Here is a 13348-nt window from a genome sequence, read left to right as displayed (position 1 = left end):
GGCAGCTCACCGGCTTGAGAAACGCCTCGGGTTATTGAACGATGGGACGGTGGTCGAAACTAACGCATGTGGGCAGCCACAGAGAGGGAATGGTGCCCCGTGAGCACTTCCACCGTGGAGATGGAGCGATTAAATGAGTTCGTGTCCAGATGCTTCGGTGGATTGTTGCACGGCAGGACCACCACGTGTGTTGGTGATGGTTCGGGGTTGCCTTCGTGCATCAGTGGATTGATCGTGGCTGATGATGAATGTGTGAAGGGATCATTGATAATAACTCGCAAACGAAACACATCGAACCCCCACAGCGGTGTGCACGAGCAGTTTCTGGCTGCACCTTTAACCTTTATTACCACCGTGTGCGACCATCAATCCGACCGCGAGGCGTGTGCCAACGCGCTTGCGTGTTGCGCAATTCTTTCACGAGTTGCCTCGTACGGCATTTCAAAAGTGCAGTTTAATTTAAAAAGGGGGGGGGGGGGGGTGGGGGCTGTACATTCTCACACTCCCCGAGGAACGTGCGGAAGGATGCTGCAAACTTCACGATGCCCCGACAACGCCGAGCGAAGTCGCAGCTCGCAGGAGGACCTCTGATACTTGTCCGTCTCGTAGGTTAACAAGGTACAACGACGAGAGTCGTTCACGCTTTGATTACGAAAACAAGACCTCGCGCGTCGTCGCCGGATTTGCGTTAATCGCCGGACGCGTCACAGGTTGCGTGCGTCAAACAGCCCCCCCCCCACCCCCAGTGCGTTTCGTGGGGGTCGTGGCGCCGAGTCTGGAGTTTGCTCGGTTACGCAAAGTCACGTGCGATTTGCTTGGCAAGCGCGTCGTGTGCTAATGAAACCTCCCCAAGGAAACACGAGAGCGCGGGCTCCCAGTAGTTTGTGGAGTGCTGTTGCCAATAACGTCTGCCGAAACCCAGCGGCGTTAATTTAACAATGCTCACGCTTGCTGACGAGACCCAGGAGGTCCAGACCCGTCCAGCGTTTCATTGGTTACGCAAACGTGTGAGCTGTATGCTGGGCTTCTTTTGCACGCTACGCGGTGGCCGAACGTGCTAATCGGAGGCGTCAGGAAGGCCAACAAACTAAAAACATTCTGCTGAATATTGATCGAGGAAGCCAATAGTGTTTGGAACTAGAGCATCTATTTTATTTGTCCGTGGAGACACGTGACGGAGTTCTGCTCGTTGTATTTTTCCTGCCGACTGTTGGGCCCACGCGGCAACAACTCATCGGTCAGCAGTCACTTTGTGACCTTTGATCCGTTCCGTGAGCTTTCGAAGCAGCTCGTTCTTAACCTGGGGTGCGTGGCCAGATTTTTTAGAAGGTAAATAATCGAAACACAAATTAAGCACCGGGCACGCGAGTACAACTACTTTGTTTCATCAAACCCTCTATGTATTCATTAACATCATTTGTTTAACGATTGAAAATCAAATGGGTGCAAAGTTGCAGTAAAGGTTAAGAACCACTGATTTAAAGGATGCGATTTCTTTCTCCCGAGAGTAACTTTCCCCTCGATAAGATCTGAGAGATATTTTGTCCTTTTGCCATCGGAGATCTTTTGGAAGTGAGGATCACTCTGAGAATTATTTTCACTTTTAAGTGAAGCAGTTTTTTTTTTAAATCAGACACCAAAGCGCATTAAGATTGCAGTCCGTGTTAATATGTACATCGTCCCATTGAATAAAAACCAAAATAGTTAAATTCGCTCTTGTGTTCGCAACTTAATATTAAAACGTATGATTGTTGTAGCAGCTGCGATAAAAAAAAGTTTTCCAAAATTGTTAATTTATTTCGCCGTGTGCTTGTGGATGGGGGGGGGGGCAGGCTGCAGCATGGTTACTGTGTAGGATACATTTTCGAATGTGCATGCAAACCGTCAGTGCCGTAACAAAACACACGGCAGTAATGTCCTGCATAGAGACGCTTCGGAAAGTAAGCCGCACCCTAAACTTGTGCGTGGTGTCAATACAGTTACACACATCTGCTCTCGTACAGACGCACGCTGGATTATTAAGACACCCCCTCAACGTTTGATTTAAAACACGGAGAGGAAAATCGCGTCTTGTAATGCGGACAGTGTGATAACACACAACATGAAACAAGTTAGAAGTCATTGGTCTTGCTTTAAGGCCTTGAACATCTGTAAGCCACACCAGCCAAGGCACAACTCCACGGCAACATAACATGGCAACGAAACGTTCGGTGAATTTATAAAAAAATAACTGCGATGTGCTTGTAAACCATTTTCATAGCGATGAAGGCACATTGTCTCAGAACCGGCGTTGGCATTACGCTACAGAGATAAACATTACGTTGAGCCCATTGCGCCGGTAACATTAGACCCCTTTAATCAAAACTGGTCGGCATGTGGCCGCATCTGCTGCACGAACGCCATTCTGCTGACTGCAGCAGCATTTGATTCTTTGCATGGAAGTTCAACCTCTAGGCCCCTCCCATGACCCTTTGAGGCTTTGCCACAATCCCCCCTTTGGCCCAACCGCTTACTCCTTAGGCCCCACTCCTTCTGGATTAGACCACGCCCCTCCCAAGTAGGCTCCGCCCCTTCCTGATTAGGCCCCTCCCCCTTTTATTAGGCCCCGCCCTTCTGCTTTAGGCCCCGTGCCTTCCTCTCGTGGTGGGGACAGTTGAGGCTGATGCAGCTTCACGAAGAGCACCATGACCGATCTTAGAGCAACAATCGAGTAATAATATAGTGTAGGGTCTACTTGGGTGGTGGTGGCGTGGGCTGCAGTGTTTGATCCTAACTGTCGTTGGGATCAAACACTGTATGGCCAACTGAAATAATGTTTAAAATAATGGGCGCGAGATGGCGTTTGTGGCTGTGCACGCCTCTGATCCAGTGCCTCGTTTGAGGAGTGGGGCTGGTGGACCACGCAGAGATTTGTGAAACTCGCCAACTCCGCAGAGCTAAGAGGTGTCCAGGGGATGATGGTACACCCAGAGTGGCTTTGTGAACCACTCTGAATCAGAAAATGTATTTATTCTGGAGGAATCCGATTAGCTATAAAGCTCTTTTTCACAGATGTCCAGGTCACAGATGTCCCGTAGGTGGTGCCGGGTTTTCCCTAGGCATTCCTCGTTTTCTCCCACACGGAGCTAAACACTCATTCGTAAAAAGAGCTGGCGAAACATCGCAATACAGGACTCTCTACGGAGAGTTGAGACTCGGTGAGTCTCAGCGAGGCTTTCTTGCGGGAATACACTTCATCAGTACAGTATCACCGTCATGTTGTGAATGACGATGGTAGGAAAGTTTTGTTTCCAACCTGATATGTTTGATTGCAACCCAACCCACAACTCCCTAGGCCGACAGTCTCAACTGAAGCTGGGATCGAACCCCCCGCCCCCCCGCGGCTCAATTAGAGGACGCACGCCTGGCTAACCGCGTACACGTTCCGAATGTCGATCGGACGAATCGATGCGTTCAGTGTTGGCGAATCGATTCGAATATCGATGCATTTTTTTCCTTAGCATGGCGAGAATGGCGTCGTGGTGGCAAGATATTAACGGCCTCGCCTTGTATGCAGGAGGTTGTGGTTTTGATCCCGACCCTGACGCCTGTATATTCGGAGTGTGCGTGTCTCTCTCCCCATGGTCGTGTGGATTTTTCTCCAGGTCATTCGGTTTTCCCCTCCACATTGAGAATGAACATTCGTTCAGAGTATTTGGCTGCTATACATTCCCACGTGATAAGACACTTCGTTGAGCTATCATTTGTGATAGCCAGGTCACTTGTGAAAAAGAGCTATACAGCTCAGTGGGGCTATACCAGGTAAAATAAAAAAAAATAGTGTCAGCTTTAAATAGCCGTGGCTGTGTAGCAGCCTATAGTGGTGGCAGCGGTCGCAAGTAACCCATTGGAATCTTATGCGCACAGACTTTGTGCGCGTATTGTGGAGCTGGCAATAATCGGGATGAATTGGTGCATCGCACCGAACGTTCCAGGGCAGCTGCGCACGACCGAGAGTTTGACGCGTTCACAGTATGGATTGCGCGCGAGACGTCGCACGCCCATGCGAAGCAACGCGCAAAGCGATTTTGCCACACGGCTTCAGTTCGCGTGACAGAGGAGTAAATAAATAAAAACAATCATAATTTGTAACGCGCGCCGTAACCCGCTCGCTCGCTGTCGCTGGGAGAAAGAGAGAACCTACCGGAAGCATGGGAAACCCACAGACAAGTGGGAAGGGCAGCCAGGGACGATGCCGACAGTTACCCAAGCTCTGCAGTCCTATCCTGGCACGTTTGTCCAACTCCGTGCAGGCCGACGCGTGCGCGACGTGGCCCTCTGGGCGCGTGATCGGACGAGAGGTCACGAGTTCCGCTCGACAGACAACAGCGTGGGTTTTGCTCTCTCTTTTGGAATAAAACGATTTTTGAGAGATTCTCACTGAGAAACTTTCTCGGGTTCATAAGAGCCCGGTTTTTTTTTTTTCTCACAGTAGTACGAAGTAATGCCGCAGGTTAAAACGTGAGGCTCAAGTGAAACGCACAGCCCATCGTGAGCTGGCGTTAGATATCGCACGAAATTTGTCGACATTACTCATTAATTGTTGCATTTTTACCCCCTAAAAATGTTACCCGTATAGTGTTCACCATCGGAGGATAAATTACATCGCTGGGCCGTGTGATTAATGAAGGAATCGATTGTAGATTTTTTTCGGTTCAATGTTACCCGGCTAATCGGAAAACGCGTACGATTTGTTGGAACGATCTCACCTCTACTGCCCACGCGTGCCGCTGGACGGGAGGTGGTGTGCGTTACCTCGCCGCACCATCTGCGTCATCAGCCGCGTCACGCTGGGAGCGTGGCTTTCCTTCTATAGGGGGCGGGGGGGGGGGTTTCCCGCCTTCGGAAGATCACAATTCCAGTGGGGACGGCCACGATCTCTATAAAGGGCAGCGGGTAAGAGGACCACGCGACTTAACCGGCTCAACCGACCGGTCGCCCCGGCTCTGGAAAATTAATCAGAGCCCCAACTTGACGTAATTTTGTGCACGGCGTGGGGCGGTGACTGTACCACGCCCCCGTGTTGTGCACCCTCCAGGCGTGCGGGCCGAGTGTGTCAACCACCACAGTTACTGTGCGACCGCTGCACACACCCTGGCGTGTGTCGCGTGTTCGGTCTTGGCGTGCGCGTCTCGACTGCCGTGTGTGCCCGAGTTGGGCAACCTAATCGGTTTTCTCATCTCGTTTTCCTCGACGTAAGAGCGGAATTTGGCCGTTGCACACAATGCAGGCCGCTGTCATTCCTGGAATAAAAAAAACAACAACATCAGAATCAGCGACTGCGTCGGCAGCGGCAGTGTCATCGTCGTCGTGAAAATTGTGAACCGCCACTGCGGAATTTTGCAACTCACTTTGCCAGTGTTAAGCACGTTCATCAGCATCCTCGTCAGTAGCAACAACAGCGGGGTGAGCAGCAGCATCGTCGTAATTATCATCATCAGAAGCATAAATCCCAGTGTTAAGCACGTTCATCAGCATCCTCGTTAGCAGCAACAACAGCGGGGTGAGCAGCAGCATCGTCGCAATTATCATCATCAGAAGCATGAATCCCAGTGTTAAGCACGTTCATCAGCATCCTCGTTAGCAGCAACAACAGCAAGGTGAGTGGCATCGTCGTAATTATCATCATCAGAAGCATAATTGTGATCAGCAGCAGCAGTGTCATCATCATCATCGTGACTGCCCCTGCCCCGCTTCCATGCCGGTCGTGAGAACACCCCTCCCTCTCTCTCCTAAAGAGCTGGTGTGCTCCGTGATTGCCTCTATGATGTCATTCCCTTGGGTTACAACATGCCCGTAAAAAGTGGGGGGTGGGGGCTTAAAATGCTTTTAAATAATTAAGCAGACAATATATGAGCAAATAAAGTCTTCTTCATATGTCTTCCCCTCCACGTAACAAACATGAAAGGATTTGGGGGGCGGCATCACCCTATCCCCCCCCCCTTCTAGATCCGCCTCTGGCTGAAAAAGCTCTCGGCGGCCCGTGGAGCAAAACGTCGGACATGGTGCCGAACGCACGCGGTGGATGAAGAGAGATTTGTTCTCAAATCCGCGTGGTTGACAGAGAGTGCGGGGGGGGGGGCAGCTGTGAGGAAAGGAATGCCTCCCACTAAGGGGCGTTCTTGCCTACTGCACCCCCCCCCACCCCCCCAACTCGCGTTGTCAAATCGCCGGTCACGCGGTAACACCAACAGAGATGAACGGCGTCCGTGCGTCGCGGCCGGCGCAGTCCGCACAGAGATCCGCGCGCGGCCACTCGAGGCTACGGCTCCGTTGTGGGGGGGGGGGTGAAACCTGAGCCCAGCAGTAGACAGCGACTGGCTCATGACGCTCAAAGGGCATCGGGCAAGGGTGTTTAACGAATGGGTCGATGATCGCGATGGTGGTTATTGTTCTTCTTCTTGGTTCTTTCGGTAAAGTCACGTAGAATGGAAATAATAAAATAATAAAAATAAACATAATAAAATAATTCTCACGACGTTTCGGCCACAACGCAAGCAGCCGTCCTCAGGTGAAGAACAGGTCTGTCAGAAAGAATTATTTTATTATGTTTTATTATTATTTTATTATTTCCATTCTACGTGACTTTACCGAAAGAACCAAGAAGATGAATCCCTGCAGTCACGAAAGCTTTAAATCGAAAGTTATTGTTCTTGTTGAAAGGCGACTTCAGGTGTGTGGTGGTGTGGTGGTACTTTTGTCACTGCGGCTAATGATGATGATGTTAATTATGATCTTGCTGCTGATGATAGTGATTATGTCTATACGTGACGATGATAAAGGTAATCACGACAGTGATGATGTTGGTCACGATGATGATAATGACGATGTTGCTGGTGACAATTGTGATGATCACACCGACCATGATGGCGACGATGGTGATGATGATGGTGTGGGTGACGCACCTATGAGTGGCGCGACTCCGTAGACCAGGGCATAGTCCAGGGTGGAGTGACCCGGGCAGCCCAGGGTGAACGTGGCAGCCAGCACAGGGTTAAACACGCCGCCTGTGATGGAGCCAGCTGCGAGCACAGAACGATCAACATCATCATCACCTGTCAATCATTGTCACCACCACCACCAAACATTGTAATCATCAACACCATCATCAGGTCAGGGTTAAACACATACCTATGGAGCCAGCTGTGTGCACAAAACAACCAACGTCACCATCATCACCGTCATCATCGTTACCTGTCAATTATCGTCATCACCAGACAACCGTCATCACCGATCGTGAACCTCATTCGCCAACACCCGTGCTCTGTGCACACAGCATCACCATCACGCATTAAAATCACCCATCAACCACCGCCCTTCGTCCAAAACTCATCACGATCACCCACCACCACTCATCACCACAACTTGCAATCATTAGTGACAGAGTTAATTTCGGGTAAAATCAATGAAAATGGGGTATGCCGATAGCATAAAAATGAGATGTGATAGAGCAAATCAGATTTGGAATCAGCACCCTGAAATTAGTCTAAAACAGCTGCAAAAGTCCAGGCCAGAATTTTTTTTTTTTGTTGACCAGTGACATTAATGTATTATTTTAAAGGCCTACCCAGCCAGATGATGGTCGGGTGATGGATCCATGAGTCCACTGATGTAGGTGCTTGAGGGCATGCCCCTTGGGTACGTGTCTGGGTTATCTCCATATCCTTCCCACACGAAGCCAAACTCTCACTAAAAACAAGTTCACCAAACATCCCATGATCATTGGTGGCGATATGTTAACGACCGCGCCTGGTATGCGGGAGGTCGTGGGTTTGATTCCGACCCTGACGCCTGCTGTATATTTGGAGTTTAGCATGTTCTTCCCGTGGTCGCGTGGATTTTTCTCCGGGTCCTTCGGTTTTCCCCGCCACATTTAGAACCAACATGCGTTCAGAGTATTTAGCTGCTATAAAATGTCCACTCGATTATAAGCCACTTTGTTATCATTTGTGGCCAGGTCGCTTCTGAAAAAGAGCCGTATAGCTCAGTGGGCCTTACCTGGTAAAATAAGACTAAATAAATAGTTTAATCCTTTGCAACGTTGCGGACAACATTAAAAAATAATTAAGCAGGCATTCTGCCTCCTCATACCAGACCCTCGACGTGAAACATTTAAAGTATGTTTTTGTTTACGCGTGCCATCAATCACACTGCCTTCTGCAAGTACATAATTTCAGCAGCACAAGTTCAACACGAGCAAAACTCTGGACCAGGTCCGGCATTCAGCGTCCTCATCAGCAGAGTCCAGCAAGCTTGCTTGAACCAATCCCCAAAGTGTGTACACCTCCAGAAGCAGTGGCGGCTCCTGCAAAATCTCTCAGGGGGGGCAAATGTCTGGATGATTGATAAGGATAAGGTCCACCCATGCAATGGATAAATTAACAGCTTAAGCATATAAAGGCAACTTCACTTCTTTAATATTAATGAAAAATAAAGTGACTGTTACAATACATCTTGTTTGTTTCTATACTCACTATTAAAACAAACCACTCAAGTTTATTTTATTAAAGATTCCACTAGGTGGCGACAAATTATATTGTTGGATGAAACGTGCTTACGTATGATGACGTAAGCACGTATGATGACGTAAGCACGTTAGGGCGAGCCCTCCCGGAAGCCATAGAGAATGCATTGCAGCGCCCCCGTTCGAAAAAAATCATCTTTGAATGTAAGTCTATGGGACCACTCGGGGCGATTCTCAGCTGGAGGGAAATCGCCCAAAAAGAGGCGGTACTCCACAGAACGTAGCATGACGCTGATTGGACTATATCCAGAGGCACAGTGAAGGCTAGCGTGACTCTGTGGTTGAATGACATTGGTGGTGCGTCGCCCAATCGCCCTAATGAAGAAACCGCCCCTGTCCAGAAGGCCGTATGGCCGATGGGACGTGGCAACATTTCCAATGTGGCAAGGCCCTTCTTAAAATAATGTTTTGATCCTCAGCGAGGCATGATGATTAGTAGCATTAATATTGATTGGTTTCCACATTTTCATCAGTATTCTTGGTTCGTTCAGTAAAGTCACGTAGAAGGGAAATAATAAAATAATAAACATAAAACAATAACATTCTCACGACGTTTCGCCACTTTTTTCAAATTTTCTTTCTGTGGTTTTCACACCTGATGATGAATGCTTGTGTTGCAATCGAAACGTCGTGAGAATGTTATTGTTTTATTTTATTATTTCCCATCTACGTGACTTTACAGAAAGAACCAAGAATATGAATCCCTGCAGTCACGAAAGCTTTAAATCGAAAATTATCATCAGTATTATTATTCACGCAATGCCCTCTCAGAGCCCCTATGTGGCGATGCTAAGGGTGCATGCTGGTGGCATCTTCGCTCGCGTCACGATCGGATGGCCAGACGTTATTTCTGGTCGGCACGGATTCCCGTGCCGGACACGTGTGGGTGACGGGGATATTTTGCGTGCGTGAACCCAGAGGTTGCGCCCGGCTTAAATTAACCGGCCACGGCGAGGTGCCCTGTTTAGGCTGCTAGCTCTGGCGTCAGGGAGAAGCGCCGTTTAATTGAGATGGAGTCTCGCCAAGGAGAGGCTTGCGTGGTGGTGGTGGTGTAGATATTTGGCGCGCTGGACTTGCAATGCAAAGGTCGCAGGTTCCATTCACTTTCTCGGTGTGGCGGTGAATGGGGGTACACCACGGCGAGGTGATCGGGATGCCACGTTCACTCGAGGATTTCACTCGTTCACTCATTCGTTTCTTAGAGCATTCATTTATTCACTCCCCCTTTCATTCACTGCTCCACTCATTCGCTCGAGTGTTCTTCCATTCGCTCATTCGTTCATGCTTGCGTTCGTTCTTTCAATCGCTCGCTGTCCCGTCCGTCCGCGGGGTTCCCACGCCCCGCTTTGCACACGCGTAGACGGTGCCGGCCCACTCATTATTTTCCTAGATTCTTCATCCGCGCATTCATTCCCTCCCCCTTTCATTCACTCGAGCATCCGTTCGTTCTTTCAATCGCCCGCCCGCCCCTCCGCGGGGTTTCTCACCGGCGTAGACGATGGCTGTGACCGCTGCTGAGACGGCCGCCACGCGCGCCGTCGGCTGGAGGCGCGCGGCCGCTTGCGCCGCCGCCACGTGGAACGCGAGCGCGCACAGCGCCTCCACCACCGCGCCCAGCGGGAGCCCCGCGCGCAGCGGACTCGGGCAGAGCCACGCGACCCCCGGCGGCCGCTCGACGTAGACCCCGACGGCGAGGGCGTGAGCGCCCCCTAAGAGGCGCCACGCCGCCCCCGTGACGCGCAGTGCCAGAGCCGCGCCGCACACCTGGGAAGGGGGGGGGGGTCCGGACAGAGGTTAGGAACAGGGAAGGTTCCGACCGCCGCACCTGATGTTCCAACGTGGGATCTTGAAGCGGCGTGACCAATGGTCAAACAACGCGATGTAGCAGGGCCCTCCTGAAAAGAGTCTCGAGACACAGCGAGGTCCTTCTGGGTAAACAAGCGGCGTTTGTTATCACTACTGTTTCTCTCCATCTGGTCCGCTCGCTCTCTCTCTCGCTCCGTGTTGTTACCGACCCCTATCCCCTCGGTGCGTAGTGACGCGCTAGAGCTTCGGGTCTGTCTCCGCTGCCTTCCATCTCGGATCTCCACCCCCCATAGCCATCTCCACACGTCTCTGACACCACCCCTCTCTCTCCATATCTCAGTGATACCTCCTCTACACCGCCCCCCCCTCCCTCCCAAGTCGCACACGCGCGCGATCGTCGTTCACGGACCTTCCGTGCGTAATAAAACACAATATGCATCGCCTCCTCCCCGCGTTGGTCTCTCCTCTCCACCCATCTAAAAACCTCCCGTACCCTCTGCATCTCTGTATCCGCCACCTCTAAACCACCCTCCCACCTTCCACCCGAGCCCCCGCACCTGCGCAAAGACGCGCGCCATCGCCGTGCGCGGTCCTTCCGTGCGTAAAAGCACGCGCTCGAGCGCCGAGCAGGGGCTGCACGTGGCGCCGGCTCCCGTGGCGCCGTGCGCCGCCGAGGTGACGAACACGAGCCCCAGGCCGAGCCATCGCGGAGCGGCGCCGCTGTCCGCGGCCAGCCGCTGCTCGAGGGCGCAGCAGCAGAGCTGCAGGGTGGCGGTTACCTCTAGCGCCGCGGGCAGGAGGGCGAGGGGCAGGGCGCGCCGTGCGCTCCAGCGCAGAGCCCAGCAGAGGCAGAGCGTGGCGCCGAGCGCGCACAGCGAGGCGCGCAGACTCACGGGCTCCAGGGTGGCCGCGGTCATCGCTGATGATGGAGGTGGTGATGTGGTGATGATGTGATGAAGAGGACGTGGTGGTGGTGGTTGTAATGATGTTATGTTGATGACGAAGATGTGACGATATTAGTGGTGAACGATGACACTGATGCTTGTAGCGATTGTGTGTATGATGCTGCTGCTGATGATGACAATGCAGCTGCTGCTGTTTGGTCGATTCAGCTTAACTACGGGCGCAGCTCGTTTCCCGTGCCGACGTGAATACGAGTCGCTGCAGAAGTTGAATGTGTGGGGCCACGGGCCTGACCCGAGGAACAGTCGCTGTTGACGCGAGTACACTGCGCATGGCTCTTCACACGTGCGGCGTCTCTCCAGAGGCACCCTACGAGCTAAGCCTGACGGGCTGTGTGAGCCCCGACACAGCCCGGTCAGACGTGCACGTGTGCGCTGTGTCTGTGTGCTGCCCGTATGACGCCTGCGTGCTGCGTATGTTGTGTGTGTGCTGTGTATGTTTGCTCTTGGTGCTGTGCGTGTGGTGTGTGTGCTGTGCGTGTGATGTGTGTGTGCTGTGCGTGTTATGTGTGTGTGTGCTGTGCGTGTTATGTGTGTGTGTGCTGTGCGTGTGATGTGTCTGTGCTGTGCGTGTGATGTGTGCTGTGCTGTGCGTGTGATGTGTGTTTGCTGTGCGTGTGATGTGTGTGTGCTGTGCGTGTGTTGTGTGTGTGTGTGCTGTGCGTGTGATGTGTGTGTGTGCTGTGCGTGTGATGTGTGTTATGATGCGTGTGTGTGTGTGCCACTTATCCACACACAGCGCAACACACGCGGTGAAGTCACCCCTTGTACTGCGGCCAGGGGTCGAGACTTCTTCTATAAATCACTGCCGTTGCGCCTCCTGCTACTGCTGCTACTGCTGCTTAACCCCCCACCGCCCCCCTTCTTATTCGTGCCGCCGCTTCTGTAACCTGCTGCGACTGCTTGCCCCGTGTCCGGCCCCGCCTGCTGCGGGAGTCACGCGAGCAGCAGCAGCAGCAACAACAGCACCACCAGCAAGAAACAGCAGCAGCACCACCAGCAAGAAACAGCAGCACCACCAGCAAGAAACAGCTGAGGCAAGCGAGTTTGCCCGGACGCTTGATGCAGCGAGCAGCGAACGAGGTCGGCAGCGAGAGTGGAATGATACAGCAAACACACGCGGAGTTTCCACGTGGCCCTCTCCCTCCCTCCAACCCGCCCCACTCACCTCCTCCTCATCAAACCTCGCCCTCTGCCGTCTCAGCTGCAGGGGGTGATGATGGAGATCTGTGATGTGGGCTGTGACTCGGCTGGAGCAGTGGTTCTCAGGGTGGTGGGCCCCGCCCTGGTAACCACCCAGGTCCCACCCTGTGACCACCCCAGTCCCATCACGGTCACACCCTGGTTCCACCCCAGTACCACCCTGGTACCACCCCAGTCCCATCACGGTCACACCCTGGTTCCACCCCAGTACCACCCTGTGACCACCCCAGTCCCATCACGGACACACCCTGGTTCCACCCCGGTACCACCCTGGTACCACCCCAGTCCCATCACGGTCCCGCCCTGGTAACCACCCCAGTCCCACCCAGGTACCACCCTGGTTCCACCTCGGTCCACCCCGGTTCCATCACGGTGCCACCTTGTGACCACCCCGGTCCCATCACGGTCACACCCTGGTGCCACCCCTATACCATCCTGATTCCACCCCGGTCCCATCACGGTACCCACCTCGGTGACACCCGGGTACCATTCCCACAACCACCAAGTGGTCTACGACGGCTTCTCCAGGCGAGCCGCGGGCGCTGTGATGCAAAACGCAGCTTGATCCGGACAATCACGACAACGTTGTTTAAACCCTTTTGTGTCGGACATTGCGGTAATTAAAATTTCACTTGTGATATTTAATGTATAAAAATTAATTTCGAAATGCCCTCCCCCCTGAAATAGAACCTGATATCTACGTGAATTAAATGAGTTTTATTTGCATGTAAATATATATTTAATATCTTTTCATGTTTTGGATATTTAAATATATTTATATAGTTTTATATTTTTACATATACAGTATAAGTAT

At 52.1% G+C, this 13348-nt stretch overlaps 1 protein-coding gene across 1 annotated transcript; it reads right to left on the bottom strand.

Moving 5' to 3' along the window:
- Window positions 1-310: 310 nt before the first annotated feature.
- LOC144732560 (aquaporin-11-like) lies at window positions 311-12779 on the bottom strand. The gene is made up of 4 exons (XM_078613993.1): window positions 10927-12779; window positions 10051-10327; window positions 6945-7061; window positions 311-5282 (listed from the first exon to the last, which is right to left on the bottom strand). Exons 1-4 carry the CDS (start codon window positions 11284-11286, stop codon window positions 5203-5205), a joined length of 834 nt encoding a protein of 277 aa, XP_078470119.1. The 5' UTR covers window positions 11287-12779; the 3' UTR covers window positions 311-5202.
- Between the last annotated feature and the right edge of the window lie 569 nt (window positions 12780-13348).

Source organism: Lampetra planeri, chromosome 43 (assembly GCF_965212315.1).
Source record: "Lampetra planeri chromosome 43, kcLamPlan1.2.h2, whole genome shotgun sequence".
Taxonomy (NCBI): Eukaryota; Metazoa; Chordata; class Hyperoartia; order Petromyzontiformes; family Petromyzontidae; genus Lampetra; species Lampetra planeri.
Note: the sequence above shows the minus strand (reverse complement) of the source record. Positions and strands in the feature narration are given on the sequence as shown.